At 44.8% G+C, this 15,051-nt stretch overlaps 1 protein-coding gene across 1 annotated transcript; it reads left to right on the top strand.

Annotated features, from left to right (window-relative positions):
- The first annotated feature begins 9,412 nt into the window (after window positions 1–9,412).
- NOPCHAP1 (NOP protein chaperone 1) lies at window positions 9,413–14,683 on the top strand. The gene is made up of 4 exons (XM_028746672.2): window positions 9,413–9,553; window positions 10,653–10,739; window positions 12,036–12,172; window positions 13,650–14,683. The coding sequence occupies exons 1-4, from the start codon at window positions 9,484–9,486 to the stop codon at window positions 13,827–13,829; spliced, it is 474 nt and encodes a 157-aa protein (XP_028602505.2). The 5' UTR covers window positions 9,413–9,483; the 3' UTR covers window positions 13,830–14,683.
- The last annotated feature ends 368 nt before the right edge of the window (window positions 14,684–15,051 follow it).

The following is a 15,051-nucleotide window of genomic DNA, read 5'->3' as shown; positions in this document are numbered from 1 at the left end:
CGCGGCAGCGGCCGGGGGAGAGCGGGGAGGGGGCGGGCGAGCGCGCAGGCAGGCGGGCGCTGATGTGGCCGGGCGTAGCCGGCGCTCGGGAAACTCCTCAGCGCCTCCACGGCGGGGGCCGCGGGAGCTCCAGGGAACCCCGCTCCGCGCAGGCCGGAGCAGCCGGCCTCGGAGCGCCAGGAAGCGCCGAGGGGCCCGGAATGGTCGCTTGCGGCTTGCACGGGGAGGGCCCACCCTGGAAAGACACGGGTTCCTTCGTTCACACGTTCCTGGTACGCGACGCGCGCCTTGGAGGAGAAGGAGCCGCCTCATATTATATAACTAGTTGGAGGGAAGAGTGCACGGGTGGGTGGGTGGGTGGGATTGCAAGCAGGCAGCATCTCTGAAAGCAGGGCTGGGGGCAGCCGGACGCCCTCCTCCAGCATGGCCAGTGGTCAGGGAGGATTGGGGATGTAGTTAGGCAAGTTCCCCTCAGACAAAAAATGGCACACGTGTCTATACAGTGGCGGACCTTGGTGTCTCAAATTTCAGCGGCGCCCCTCTGCAAAGCTAAAATCCAGCACGCACACACCTACACACCCTACCCCTCCACCTCTCGCCTTCCGTTGGATGTCACAGTTGTGGCGCCCCAGAAGCTCCATACCTTAATTCATTGAGGATTAATGCGTGGCTAATAGTCATGATGGCTTTATATTTGCTCTGGTATCCGAAGCGTTGACTCTCTGAATACCAGTTACTGAGGAGCATGAGAGTGGAAGTGCTGCTGTGCTCATGGGTACATTTTCCCCATTTTCAATCATACTCTGAAAAGGAGAGTACTGTACCGGTTATGAGAAAATCTGGATTGAGGGAGGGGAAGGCAGTGATTTGGAGGAGAACCGTCATATCGGAAGTGGAAAATTAAAGGTGGTTACAGGAAGCCTACTATCCACATTAAAGGACAGTATGAATGGGCCCTTAGATGAAAAGAAGGCAGTAAGCCTTATATATCTCTTAATCACTGGGAAATCATTGGGAAATTTTCACTGCACTCCTGCCAGACGTATGTTTCCTAAACCACTGAGCCTCTTTGGCTTACCAATCGGAAGGTCGGCGGTTTGAATCGCAGTGATGGGGTGAGCTCGCATTGTTATGTCCCAGCTCCTGCCAACCTAGCAGTTCGAAAGCATGTCAGTGCAAGTAGATAAATAGGTACCGCTGTGGCAAGAAGGTAAACAGCTTTTGTCACGGTGTCCCATTGCACCAGAAGCGGTTTAGTCATGCTGGCCACATGACCTGGAAAGCTGTCTTTGGACAAACACCGGCTCTCTCAGCCTGAAAGTGAGATGAGCACCGCAACCCCATAGTCGCCTTTGACTGGACTTAACCGTCCAGGGGTCCTTTACCTTTCTTTCTTTAAAAAGTTCAAGAGAAGTTGAAAGCGAAAAGCTTCATCCCTCTGTTTTGCATCACAACTGCAAAACAGAACAAAAAAGCTGGCACGCGAAGCCAGCAGCAAGTATATATGCTGTTGGCAAACTATAAAGATGCATTTGCTTGCACTCGTGAAAGCTTTATTGGCAACAAAAGACAACAGTCAACAATTTTTTACTTATTTTAGGTTTAGTGTAAAATACACTTCCCTTGGAAACATCAACTGGCATAGCTGAAAATAATAATCTTACAGTGTTTTTGGCTGTGTTAACTGGCCCTGATCCAGAGACTGAACAGCAGTACACCGCGCACCTGCTGCTACTTAGCAGCATTGGAAGAAAGCCTTGCCAGCACCAACAGTGAGATACATCCCCTTCTTAGTGATCAGGTTCACTGCCAGACCACTGGTATTCTATGGGTATGAGTATAATCCCATACCAGTAGAAAAGGTGGTGGAATTACAGTGGTTTTATCTGTATCTTCCACACTTCCATGCAGTTTTCTTGGTATTTTGTGATGTTTCTATAGTATAACATCCGCACTGGTGAATGATATCCTATTAATAGCTCTGACCATTTGTCTTATTCCTGCTATCTCTCGAGTTCCCCTTTTAATTAATTTATTTTTGGGGGTGCGTGTGGAAACTTACAGTGCCATCATGTCACCATGTTGCAATTCCATTTCAGCGTCTTGGGTGATGCATGAGAGCCCAGTGCAATTATTCAGATTGTGAGCTCCTATAACTTGCTAGTTATTGCTGTTTTCGTTTGCATAGTCATAGGGCTGTCGTATTTGCTTTACTATCAGGCGCTTACAAAATAAGACACAACATTTGTGGGTGTCGCTGCACTGTGGATCAGGGACAATGCTAAATGGATGGAACATTTTCACACATCCTGAGCCACCCTTTTTGAAATTGCTGAAATTCTCTCAGACTGTAGTGGTTGGTGCCAATTGTCTAACCGATAGTGAAACATTGTGCACATCCAGTTAGAGATCCAGTGGAATGATCTGTGCATTAAAAAACCAATTTCTATGCCTTTACTACCCCTTACTCTTTTAGAATACTAGACTAATTAAACTTAAAATCATGTCAACATTTCTCTTGTAAAGTTTGCCCCATTTGAAGAACATCCTCACCATTCCTGATTTAAAAAATAAAGCAAAACTCATAGCATATGCATATCAAAAAGTTCTTAGTTCTATAAACACTAAGGACCTTTCTACACAATAAGTCAAAACATAGCTTTCTTCCACCTCCAGTATTTATCTCTCAAGGACCATTCTGTAGAAAGATGCATAGATGTACATTTGCAAGATGGGAAATCTAAAAAACTCTTGTGAGCAGCACCAAATATTTATTTCACCGGGGGGGGGGGGGAATAAGAATGGTCCTAATCTGCTCCTTAAAACAATAGGCAAAACACCCCCCCAATGACACAAAGACCCCACCAAAGCAGGAAACATATTCCCAAATAGTCGATCCTTCAATAGAACAACAAAAAAGGCATACAAAACACCTCTAACAAAAAAGTTTTTTTAAAAAGGAGGGGGAGCAAGAGGGTTGGCAGGTATCAAGGGGGTTGTCTGTGGGTGTTGTGTGACTCATGGGCACCACACTGGGGATTCCAGAGCTCAGCACAGAAATATAGTCAGGTATTTGCACATACTGAGGAAGGAAATCTTGAGTTCACACTGTTGCTTGTTCCTGCCAATTCTAATACAGTGGTACCTTGGTTTACGAACTTAATCCGTTCCGGAAGTCTGTTCTTAAACCAAAGCGTTCTTAAACCAAGGCATGCTTTCCCATAGCAGCGGGGGACTCAATTTACAAATGGAACACAGGAAGCAGAACGTGTTCTGCTTCCAAGGCAAAGTTCACAAACCAAAACACCTACTTCCGGGTTTGCAGCGTTCTTAATCCAAGTTGTTCATAAACTAAGCTCTTCTTAAACCAAGGTACCACTGTAGGCTTTTCCCCCCTGCAATCCGAACATGTCAGAGTTAGAACATCCATGCTAGACATGGATGGATCCATAACTCATGATCTGTCAAATGACAAGTGCCAGGAGTGATGCCTGCTGGGAGCAAAGCTTCAACACCTTCCAAATGCACTGCATCTGGAAGATTTTGGGCATCACATGGCAGGACAGGGTTTCAAACTAAAGTGTGTTCTCCCAAGCCCATATTCCCAGCATGTTTGCACTCCTGTCTCAGTAACGTCTAGCTCATGTCCACAGTGTAGAAGATGGCATGATCCCCAAGGATGTGTTGTATGGGGAGCTGGCTTCGGGCACTAGGCATGTTGGCAGACCAGCTCTGTGTTACAGTTATTTCTGCAAATGTGGCATGAAGGCTGGCAACATTAACCCTGCCATATGGGAATCTCTTGCAGATGGTCACAGCGCCTGGAGACAGTCAGGTTGTGTGTCCACAGCAGTGACTAGAGTAGGAATGATCACTGGGAGGAGTGCAGAAAGAAGACCTGCATCAGCACAACTGGATGCCTTCATCTGCCCCAGCTGCAACAAAACATGTCTTTCCCATATCAGTGTCTACACTCACAGCAGGCGTTGTAACTCTCCAACTGTTTGACTTTGCCCCTAAAGGCACACTCTTCCATCATCTCCCAAGACAGACAGATGCCAACCAAAATGGCAATAAAAAGGTAAAGGAAAAGGATCCCTGACAGTTAAGTCCAGTCATGAATGACTCTGGGGTTGCGGCGCTCATCTCGCTTTACTGCCAAGGGAGCCGATGTTTGTCCACAGACAGTTTTTCCGGGTCATGTGGCCAGCATAACTAAGCCGCTTTTGGCAAAACTAGAGCAGTGCACGGAAACACCGTTTACCTTCCCGCCAGAGTGGTACCTATTTACAGTGGTACCTCGGGTTACAGACGCTTACGGTTACAGACGCTTCAGGTTATAGACTCCGCTAACTCAGAAATAGTACCTCGAGTTAAGAACTTTGCTTCAGGATGAGAACAGAAATCGCACAGTGGTGGTGCGAGGCCCCATTAGCTAAAGTGGTACCTCAGGTTAGGAACAGTTTCAGGTTAAGAACGGATCTCCAGAACAAATTAAGTTCTTAACCTGAGGTACCACTGTATCTACTTGCACTTCGACATGCTTTCGAATGGCTAGGTTGACAGGAGCTGGGACTGAGCAACAGGAGCTCACCCCATCGCAGGGATTCGAAGCGAGACCTTCCGATGATCGGCAAGCCCTAGGCTCAGTGGTTTAGACCACAGCGCCACCCACATCCCTTAAAATGGCAATAGAGAGTGGTAAATGTATTATATCTCAAGTGATATGGACTGGACCTTGTAATGTAGAAGATTCACTTCTTATCATTGCTTCAAATTACCCAATTGTTTTTACTGATTTCAAGGTGCAGTTCATGATAAGCATCTACAGCAATACGAGTAAAGAGCAAATTCTGTTTTGTCAGCTTGAGTCAGCTACACGGGTGTGAGTAATTCTATCAAAAGATAATTTGCATGCCTTAAGGGAAATGTTTTAATCTCAGGGGCACCTGCCAAGCTCTGACAATTAGCGCATTTCAAAAATAGCAGCTAGTCATCTGCTTGCCAGCATTCAAACTTATTACACGTTTGTTTAAATTAATTTAGCACCGCCACTATTTTAAACGCAATGTGTTTTCCATGCCAAAAACGCGGGGGGGGGGGGGAGATTTCTTTGTCTTTATAGGAGGCTTTTTGAATCAGAAGCAAGGGAACTGTGTGCAATTGGTTATGCAGAACTCTGAGAAAAGAACTAACATAGTCCTAGTCTCAAAATTTGGCCAAAATAATACTGTTACAGATTTGGTGTACCAGAATTCGGGGGAGCAAAAGCGCCTGTAATTCTAAGCAGTTAGCAAATGTTAGAAATTACTGAATGCTAGAAATTCGTAAGTGCTTGGAGTCTTCCCCTGGGGGAGAGACAGCTTAGCAGTGTAAAAATGCAGGCTAAGCTTGTTTTTCAGAGTCTCACTTGGGGTGGAAGTCATCAAGCATGGCAAAGGTGCTGATGGCCCATGGAAGGAGGATGCTTGGGTCTGTGAAATGGAGGTTGCCAGGGTAACATGGGTGTGATGTCACACGGGGAAAATGTTGTCATTTTAAAAAACAGGTCTGGAGAAGGGGGTGGTGAGCAGACAGAAGGGGAGGTGTTGCGTTTGGCAAAGTGTTCTGGGAGGAAGGAGAGGAACAAAGAGAGAACTCCATGCAGTGCTGGCTGGAGGAGGCTGCACCGAGAAGTCAGGGGCCATGACTGGCTGCTACTTTGAACCCAAACAAGACAAGCAACAAAAGACACTCTTGGGCTGTAATGTTCTGCACCCTCCTCCACCGAAGGCTTTCAAGGGTAAATAGGTGTAAAGTAAGCCATATTTCTTAAAGAAACTACCAAATTTTTCCGACGATAATTTCCCCTTAGAAATATAGTGGTACCTCGGGTTAAGTACTTAATTCGTTCCAGAGGTCCATTCCTAACCTGAAACTGTTCTTAACCTGAAGCACCACTTTAGCTAATGGGGCCTCCTGCTGCCACTGCGCCACCGCCGCGCGATTTCTGTTCTCATCCTGAAGCAAAGTTCTTAACCCGAGGTACTATTTCTGGGTTAACGGAGTCTGTAACCTGAAGCGTCTGTAACCCGAGGTACCACCATAATAGGCAAAAATTGCTTGTCGTCTTACAGAGGGATAGCAGGGGGTGGGGATGGGTGATTGTTGACAGCAGCCAGCAGGAGATTGGCAGCGGCGACTGGGCATGTGATTGGTTGCTGGGCCAAGGCCTGCTGACGATTTGCTGTGGCTGTGGCAGTTGGGAAGGCTATTTATGGCAGTGGTGAGGTGTGCGTGCAATTGGTGGTGGTTGTGTTGAGTGGCCACGGCGATGCGTGCGATTTTCATTGGAGGGCAGGCTGCAGAGTGATTAGCGGCGGTGACCCCCCAAAGAAAGCTCAACAATTCTTGGCAAATCCCCCAACGGAAAAAATATAGTAGTCTATGCTGTGCCTCAGTTCCCAACACAAACCTGGATGAGCAGCTGGAACCCCCTGGAATCTTGCTACCACTTGGCAGAGATTGGGGGTGGCACGTAACCTTTGTATCAATACTATTAAAGTGTCTGTGTTTTGGTAACTAGATTTAGGTGCCTTCAACTTGTCTCCCAGACAGCGCTTCCACTGCCTCACAGGCAGTAGAAGAATTAAAAGAAAGAAGGTTCCTACTAAACAATAGGAAGAACTTTCTGATGGCAAGAGCTGTTTGACAGTGGGATGGACCACCTCTTAAGGTGATGGACTCTCCTTATTTGGAGGTTTTAAAACAGGCTGTGTTATGTACTGAGCTGATTCCTAGAACAATAGGATCCAGAATGCAGCAGTCTGATTGGTCCGCAGGAGCCACCCAATCCAGCTCCAGGTGGAAGTGAATCAGTGACCTGATTGGCCTGCAGGAGCAGCCAATCAGGCTTCTGGAGGAGGTGAATCCACAAGTTGATTGGCCTACAGGAGCAGCCCGGAATTAGGCAATCACGGGGGGGGGGGCATTTTGTAAATAATGTATATATAGCTAGATGTTTTGGGGAAAGTTTCATTCATTGCTACTATGAGCTGAATAAAGAGCATGAAATTCACACTCGACTCTGAGTATATTTCAGGTTGGATGGCCATCTGTCAGGGATTTTTAGCTGTGCTTCCTGCGTTGCTGGGTGTTTGACTAGATGACCCTTGGGATCCATTCCATTTCTATGAGTCTCAGGTTGCAAGCCATCTACCGTACCCTTGTCACCCCCAGACTGTCAGTATTTTGCAAGAGGGATTCAAGCGCATTATAGAAATTAGGTTTGTGAATTAAAGCACTCTGGTGCCCTGGCAGAACAAATCCACTTTTTGCAATTAGAAAAATGACAGAGAAATTCACCAAAAAGCATGGCATGAGCGAATGACATAAAACTAGCATGAAATCAAGGGGCAAATGGAAGTGTGAGTGGACCCTTAGTTATGCAAGAACTAGTGTGCTGCAGTTACAGATTACAATCCTATAGCCACTAAATTTAGGAGAAAATCAGGTCAGATTGCATTGCTAGAATATCTATATCAGTAATGTTATTTGAACATCGGGGAGTGTTCACCATGTCCTGTTCAAATATTTTTATCTCTACAGTCAACCACAGGAAATACTGGTTCTGTGAGCTGGAAATAAAAGCCACCTGTCTGTCTCTATTGGTAAGGTGGCAACTGCAATATCATCAACTGTGGCACCACTCCAGATTCTGAAACAGCGCTGTATGTCATTTGTTTAAATCCCACTTTTCTATAAAAGCCAAACTTAAGGTGTCTTACACAAATAAAAACATAAAGCACAACAAAATTAAAAGCAAGTGCAAGAAAATGGACAGCAATAGAGAAAGATAATGGTGGCAATGTCCATAAAAATATAACGAACAGTTCTAACAACAGCCCACTGGAAAGTCAATGTAAAAGTGAGCAGTGGGGGGGGGGCTGCTTTTATACTGTAATTGACCTATCCTTCTCTTGTTTTAAAGGTGATGAATGAATGTTTAAATAAATAACTATATATGTAGGAGCCACAATACGTAAGCTAGGGTGAAGGTCATTTCATCCACTAGTCAGTGCTGGTCCTCAGCCCAGTCTAGATGTTACATGCCACCCCAAACTGAGAATTGAGAGACTCTGGGGGTTTGATTTCCTTAGAATGAAAGTCAGCAGAGACCATGGAATCAAGTGCTTTAAATATGCCATGAATGTACTTTAAATTTATTGTGTGGATCCGTCCTAAGCCCCCAGCTTCAATTCCTGGTGATTCTGATTGTGTCTCTGACACTGAATTGAGGATGCTGAAATTGGAATTGATTCCGAGAACATAAAAAGAGTCCATTGGATCAGGCCATTGGTCCATCTAGTCCAGCATCCTTGTTCTCACAGTGGCTGAGCCCAACAAGCAGGCTCTGAGCACAAAAGCACTGGAAGCGGTTGGAGGATGGATGGCGGCTAACAGATTGAGGTTGAAACCTGACAAGACAGAAGTACTGTTCTTGGGGGACAGCAGGCAGGCGGGTGTGGAGGACTCCCTGGTCCTGAATGGGGTAACTGTGCCCCTGAAGGACCAGGTGTGCAGCTTGGGAGTCATTCTGGACTCACAGCTGTCCATGGAGGCACAGGTCAATTCTGTGTCTGGGGCAGCTGTTTACCAGCTCCATCTGGTATGCAGGCTGAGACCCTACCTGCCCACAGACGGTCTCGCCAGAGTGGTGCATGCTCTGGTTATCTCTCGCTTGGACTACTGTAATGCGCTCTACATGGGGCTACCTTTGAAGGTGATCCAGAAACTACAATTAATCCAGAATGCGGCAGCTAGACTGGTGACTGAAGACATCTGAAGGCAGCCCTGTTTAGGGAAGCTTTTAATGTTTAATAGGTTATTGTATTTTAGTGTTTTGTTGGAAGCCGCCCAGAGTGGCTGGGGAAACCCAGCCAGATGGGTGGGGTATAAATAATAATAATAGTAATAATAATAGTAATAATAATAATAGTAATAATAATAATAGTAATAATAATAGTAATAATAATAATAATAATAATAATAATAATAATAATAATAATAATAATAATGTTGTTGTTGTTTTATTATTATTATTATTATTATTCCCTCCTGGGGTTTCCAGTAACTGCTATTCAGAAGCATTACTGCTTCCAGCCATGGAGGCAGAGCAAAGTCATCATGGCTAGCAGCCATCGATAGCCTTATCCTCCATTAATTTGCCTAATCCTTAAAGCCATCCAAGGTGATGCGACCATCCTGTGAGTTTGGCTCTGCGCTGAGTGAATAAGCGCTTGCTTTTCTCTTTCCCGGATCTTCCAACATTCCGCTTCGTTAAAGGAGGGAGAAAAGCTTTTCCTAGCCGCCCTCCGCGCTGTAGGTGGCGCCGTTGCGCTCGCGAGGCCGCTCTGGGCTTCGCCGCTTCCGGTCTTTCGCGCGTGTTCCGGTTTCCCCCGCGGAGGCTGCCGCGCGCGGAAGCAGCGGTTTGCAAAGAGGTGCATGGCGCTGAGCGGAGATGGCGCGGCTCCGGCTGTATCCCGGGAGCTGCTTTCCGCGGGGAGCGGAGGAGGTAATTGGCAAGGAGTTGCCGGAGCAGGCGCTGCCGATATAGGGGGACAACTTTCTGCGCTGCAGGAACAGGGGGAAGTGGGAACACCCGACCCTTTCCCGCTTCCCTGCAGCGGTTAGTTGTTCTTTCCTCGGACCCAGATTTTGCAAGTCTGCGGCCTGAACGCATTTTAGGGATAAGGTGAGGTGTCGTTGCAAACAAAGCGACCCACAAAAATAACCGTAGTATATAATACCTTTAGTAGGGGCGACTAAAAGAAGTGAGCAAGCTTTCAGGCTCAGCACATGTAGTAGGATTTTGCTGAGACCCAAAATCTGCATTTTGTAATAGTAGAACGGGGCCTTTCCCTTCCCTTTCGCTTTGTGTTGTTGTTTGGTTTTAGCATCCAGTTTGATTGAGAATTTGCAGAAACCCGGAAGGCTTGCTCACTTTTCCTTGCATTTATTGGTCCCCAAATGCTAGTTGCTTTGAGGAGGCTTTCTTCCATTCCTGCTGCTACGGATCAACAGTATATTGTTAAGCTAGCTGTTTGGGGAGTTGCCACCCCCCCTCCATTCTTCCGGATCAACAAAGATAACTATCAGTGCTTGTAGCCTGTACAAATATATACAGGAAGCTGTGGTCTGTCCCTCACACACAAATACGCTGCACAAGCACTGCCCTTCGTGCACATCATGAATTACAAGCTTGCATTATATAGATATGGGTTGCTTTTCACATTGCAGCTTCCTGTCATGTGTATCATCATGAGTAGAGTGTATTGTATTGGCTAATCTGTAATGAGTGAAATAGAAAAGGGTGTATTAAAATCAAAATTCTAGCAATGCATTTCTTGATTTAGTTTAAATGTGGCTTGATTTGGGTAACCTGAGATTGGGGTTCTGGGAGAGTGGAAAGGCATATGAAGAGGGCTTGTATATTTTTAAAAATGAGATACGGTTGGATAGGGTAGGTGAAAAATCACATTTGTTATGGACCAATTGTTTTGGAATGCAGTTTCCTCTACTGTACTGTTATATTTGAATAGTGTGAATATTCTATGTGAATAGAAAAGGTTGGTGTGTGACTGCTGAACTGATGTTGGAATTCTGGCTTGTAGGTATTCATGAGACACTATTGCTAAATTCAAAGCATGCTAAGAAGAAAGCCATGAGCTTACAGACGGTCAGGCTTCCAAGGAGCAACCGTAAGTGCTCATCATCTTTAAATATATTGTGTGAACTTCAGTAAGATACAAACTTAAAGAATTGTGTAGAAACATTCCTGACCTAGAATTAGCGTTCAAGCATAAACAGCTTGAGAATTTTCTGTTCCTCCCCTTAGACCTGAAAGTCCATGCAGTGCAATATGACAGAAGCAGAAGAGGGAGGCATTGAAAAGGTGTAGTGAGGGAAAACTGTAACATTCCAAAATAAAGTGTGTCTGTTGTGTTCATGGATTCTGTAAAGCATTTTTGTGTGGCCTGTAGCATCTAGTTATAAATTCAAGTACTAAACTGATAATACAGCGGTACCTCGGGTTACCTATGCTTCAGGTTACATACGCTTCAGGTTACAGACTCCGCTAACCCAGAAATAGTACCTCGGGTTAAGAACTTTGCTTCAGGATAAGAACAGAAATTGCGTGGCGGCAGCGGTAGGCCCCATTAGCTAAAGTGGTGCTCTGCCATACATAGGGTTAATGCTTTTTTCTGGGGGGACGCAGGAGTACCCTTAAACATTTTGTGAATCTAAGTTTGGCCTTATTGAGGGGCAGTATAATATGAGTAGGAAAATGAGAGTACCCCTAAACATTTTTTAAGAAAAAAAGCACTGCATAGGGTGCTGTTCTTACGCTGTATTATTTCTGTGGCAGATGGGAAAGTGCGATACTGCTAGTGACAGTGGAGTAAAGGTAAAGGTACCCCTGCCCGTACGGGCCAGTCTTGCCAGACTCTAGGGTTGTGCGCTCATCTCACTCTATAGGCCGGGAGCCAGTGCTGTCCGCAGACACTTCCGGGTCACGTGGCCAGCGTGACATCGCTGCTCTGGCAAGCCAGAGCCGCACACGGAACACCGTTTACCTTCCCGCTAGTAAGCGGTCCCTATTTATCTACTTGCACCCGAAGGTGCTTTCGAACTGCTAGGTTGGCAGGCGCTGGGACCGAACGACAGGAGCGCACCCCGCCGCAGGGATTCGAACCGCCGACCTTTCGATCGGCAAGTCCTAGGTGCTGAGGCTTTAACCCACAGCGCCACCTGCGTCCCTAGACAGTGGAGTAGCAGCACCCAATACATGCCTTATTGCCTCTCTAGTGTTGTGCAACTTATAAAGCGGCGTCTGTGACAAGCCTAACAGTTTTAAGACTATTTGCAGACAGGAGGGTTGCAGTATGCAGTAAGGGTTAAGATACTGGACATTACTAGGAGTAAAGCCATCCAATGTATTTTATCAAAGTCTTTCGTAGAAGTGCATTAACATCTTGCCTGTTTTCATGTACTAGTTTTGGACAGGGTGCAGAACTTTCTACCACAGATGGCCAACGCAAATGACGAGCTAAGAAGAGAAATGGAAAACACCCCTGTTCAAGAGTTTGATATTGAACATGTGGATGCTTCAGTTGAAAATGTCATTGAAATGGTGAATAATTTCTCTCTCTAAAATTAATGCCTTGGTTTCTAGCATCTTACTCATATTTACAGTGTGCAAAAAGGATGAATGTTCTCCTGGCTCTATTATATGGTTAAGGCCTGATAATTTATGGTCTAAACCAAGCATAGGCAACCTCAGCCCTCCAGATGTTTTTTGAGTACAACTCCCATCATCCCTAGCTAACAGGACCAGTGGTGAGGGATGATGGGAGTTGTAGTCTCAAAACATCTGGAGAGCTGAGGTTGCCTATGCCTGGTCTAAACAGTGTCTCATGCCTTTAGCTTCCTGGTTTATAGCTGAAACAGATTCCTAGGGTGTGGTTTAAAAAAATCATAGGAAATTAAGAATATTCTGGAGAACACCACACCAAAGTGGTCATCCAAATTATCACCATCAGTTAATTTGTATGATTTGTACAAATCATCAGATTATTTGTTATTTCCTGCCAAGATTGTACCCTAAATTACTTGCAGCATATCAGATGAACAGCAATAAATATAACCATTCAAAAAAGAAAAAAATGCTAATAGGAACAATGACAATAGCCATAGTACAGCCTAATGTATTACTTATTTATTATTACATTTCTAACCCACCTTTCCTCAATGAAGATCAAGGCATGCTGCTCTTTATCTTCACATCACTCCTGTAATGTAGGTTAGGCTGAGAGACGATGGCTGGCCCAAGCTGACCCACTGAGCTACATGACTGAGTGGGGATTTGAGCCCTGGTCTCCCAGATCCTATTCCAAGTTTCTAACCACTGCATCACACTGGTTCTTGTGCATAACTGGTTCTTGTGCACCACAAATAACAATGAACTGGTATTCAGAAACAGAACCTAGTTTTCTGCATTTCTATCCTGGCTGCTGAGGAAGTGGGTGGGTGGGTGGGTTTTTTTCCTTTTCTCTGCAGACAGTATGGAAACAAAGGCTACTGGCCTCTTAGCAGGGTGGTATTTTTTTCAGCCTGTTGGCTTTTGTGTGCTTATTTACAAGGTGGAAATTATTGCTAGTGTCAATATGGAAACACATCATTAAAAAAAATCAGTCCATAAACTTCAAATTAAGCAGTATAAATGACTTCAATGGCTTAAAACTAATCAGCAGAATGAATAAAGCATAACACAGAAATTAAAAAAGCAGTGTACAAGCCTGTTCCACAAAGGCAGCGTGATGTTCTCCCCAATTAACCTACACACTGATAGACCCATTCTCAATTTAATTTGTCCAGTCTTTTTTTAAAAGCCATTCGGCCGGTCATCCCCTACATATTATGACAGTGAATTTTATAAAAATCATTTTATCGATATGGCTATTGAGATGTTTGTTCTAAGGCTGTGGTGTTGGCTGTTGAAGCCATGATTTGCCCTGTTCTGTACATCTTCATTTAGAGTTTGAATTGGCCTTCCTTTACAGCTTCAGCAGTGATGTTTTAAAAATAATATGTATTTCTTTTTATTGCAGAATGTGGCTTTGGTTGAACTGAACAGCTCTGATACAGAGGAAGAAGATTCAGGCTCGGAAGATGACTCCGAAAGCGAGGGCAGTTCTGTTTGTGAAGAAGTGACCGTCGACAACATTAAGTTTCCTAAACCGAAAGGAGAAGGCAGAATAGAAATTTTGGACCCTAGAAGTACTGAGTAGATGTTTGCCGTCTCAGATTTCGATTCATGTTACAAGCCATGTATCATAACTTGAAAAAAATTCTCTTGAAAAGCTAGTTTGCTTCCAGGTGTGCTACCTGCAGACTGCATCTCTCATTCCTAAGAGGCATGGAAGATCACTTCAGTCCAAGCCCCAAGATGAAAAAGATTAATAAGGATCGTCAGGAGCTTAATATGGGGGCGGGCAGGGTGGGGGGAGGAAGCACTGAATCAGGCAGACAGAAAATACCCGTCAGGCCAATTGGTGCTTTAAATTGTATTCCTATTTATTGATGGAAGCAATTATTAGGTTATGGTTGCTACATGGAAACTGGCAATGCTTCTGTCATGTGCTGGAAGCATGTAGATTCTTCTAGTTATTGGAGAGTCTTGTTTAGCTGCTACCCTGAATACCTTTCAAATTGGGGTGAGTTGTGATGAGTGACCCTTGCGTGTTACTTTGCAACAGCTTCAGCATGGCAGCTGTAACCTAAGAGCTGATTTTAGGTCTGCTATAAGGGGGAGAGAGAATTGCATTGGCCTCTTAAGGGGAGGTTCCAGCTGTGGATAGGTAGCAGCAGCAGGGCCGGTCAAAACATTTCTTGTACATAGAGGGGATCACAAGGGAAGCCGCTGAAAGTCCTGTAGCCTATTTTTCTGATCCCAAACATATATGTGTAAATGCTCAGATTAAGGACAAACTATCTAGCCTTATATCGGAAATGTTTTCCTCAAAATTCTGCAGGATGGTTGAGTGTTTGGGCAGCAGTCCTGTTACGCATTTGAAATTGGGATATTTCCTATGTTTTCATAAAGATGATGTGGGTTTGTTAAATAAATAACTACTATTTTCAAGGTGTTCTGTATTTGCTTAGATATTAATACACCAACTCACAAGTTTGTACTGTTTTGATCTTGAAAATCAGACATTACATTACAATTTTAATGGATGAACAGCTGTGCAAGCCTGTTAGCTGATGGCTTCCTGGGCACAGATCTTTCTCCTAGGATGCAATCTTTTGCACTTATTTGAGAGTGACCTTGGAATGATTTGCTTTTGAATATGAATGCATAGTATTTGAGCTGCCACTTCTTTGGCAGCAGATTTGGATACAAATTATGTATATCTAGCAAGTGAAGTCATTTAGGCTGAATATTCTGCAGGCAGCAAATGTTCACCAAAATAAAACTTGTCTATGCAGCTGGAAGATCATGTTCCAAAC

This window comes from Podarcis muralis, chromosome 10 (assembly GCF_964188315.1).
Source record: "Podarcis muralis chromosome 10, rPodMur119.hap1.1, whole genome shotgun sequence".
Lineage (NCBI taxonomy): Eukaryota > Metazoa > Chordata > Lepidosauria > Squamata > Lacertidae > Podarcis > Podarcis muralis.
The sequence above is the reverse complement of the archived record's forward strand: the minus strand, read 5'-3'. Positions and strand labels throughout refer to the sequence as shown.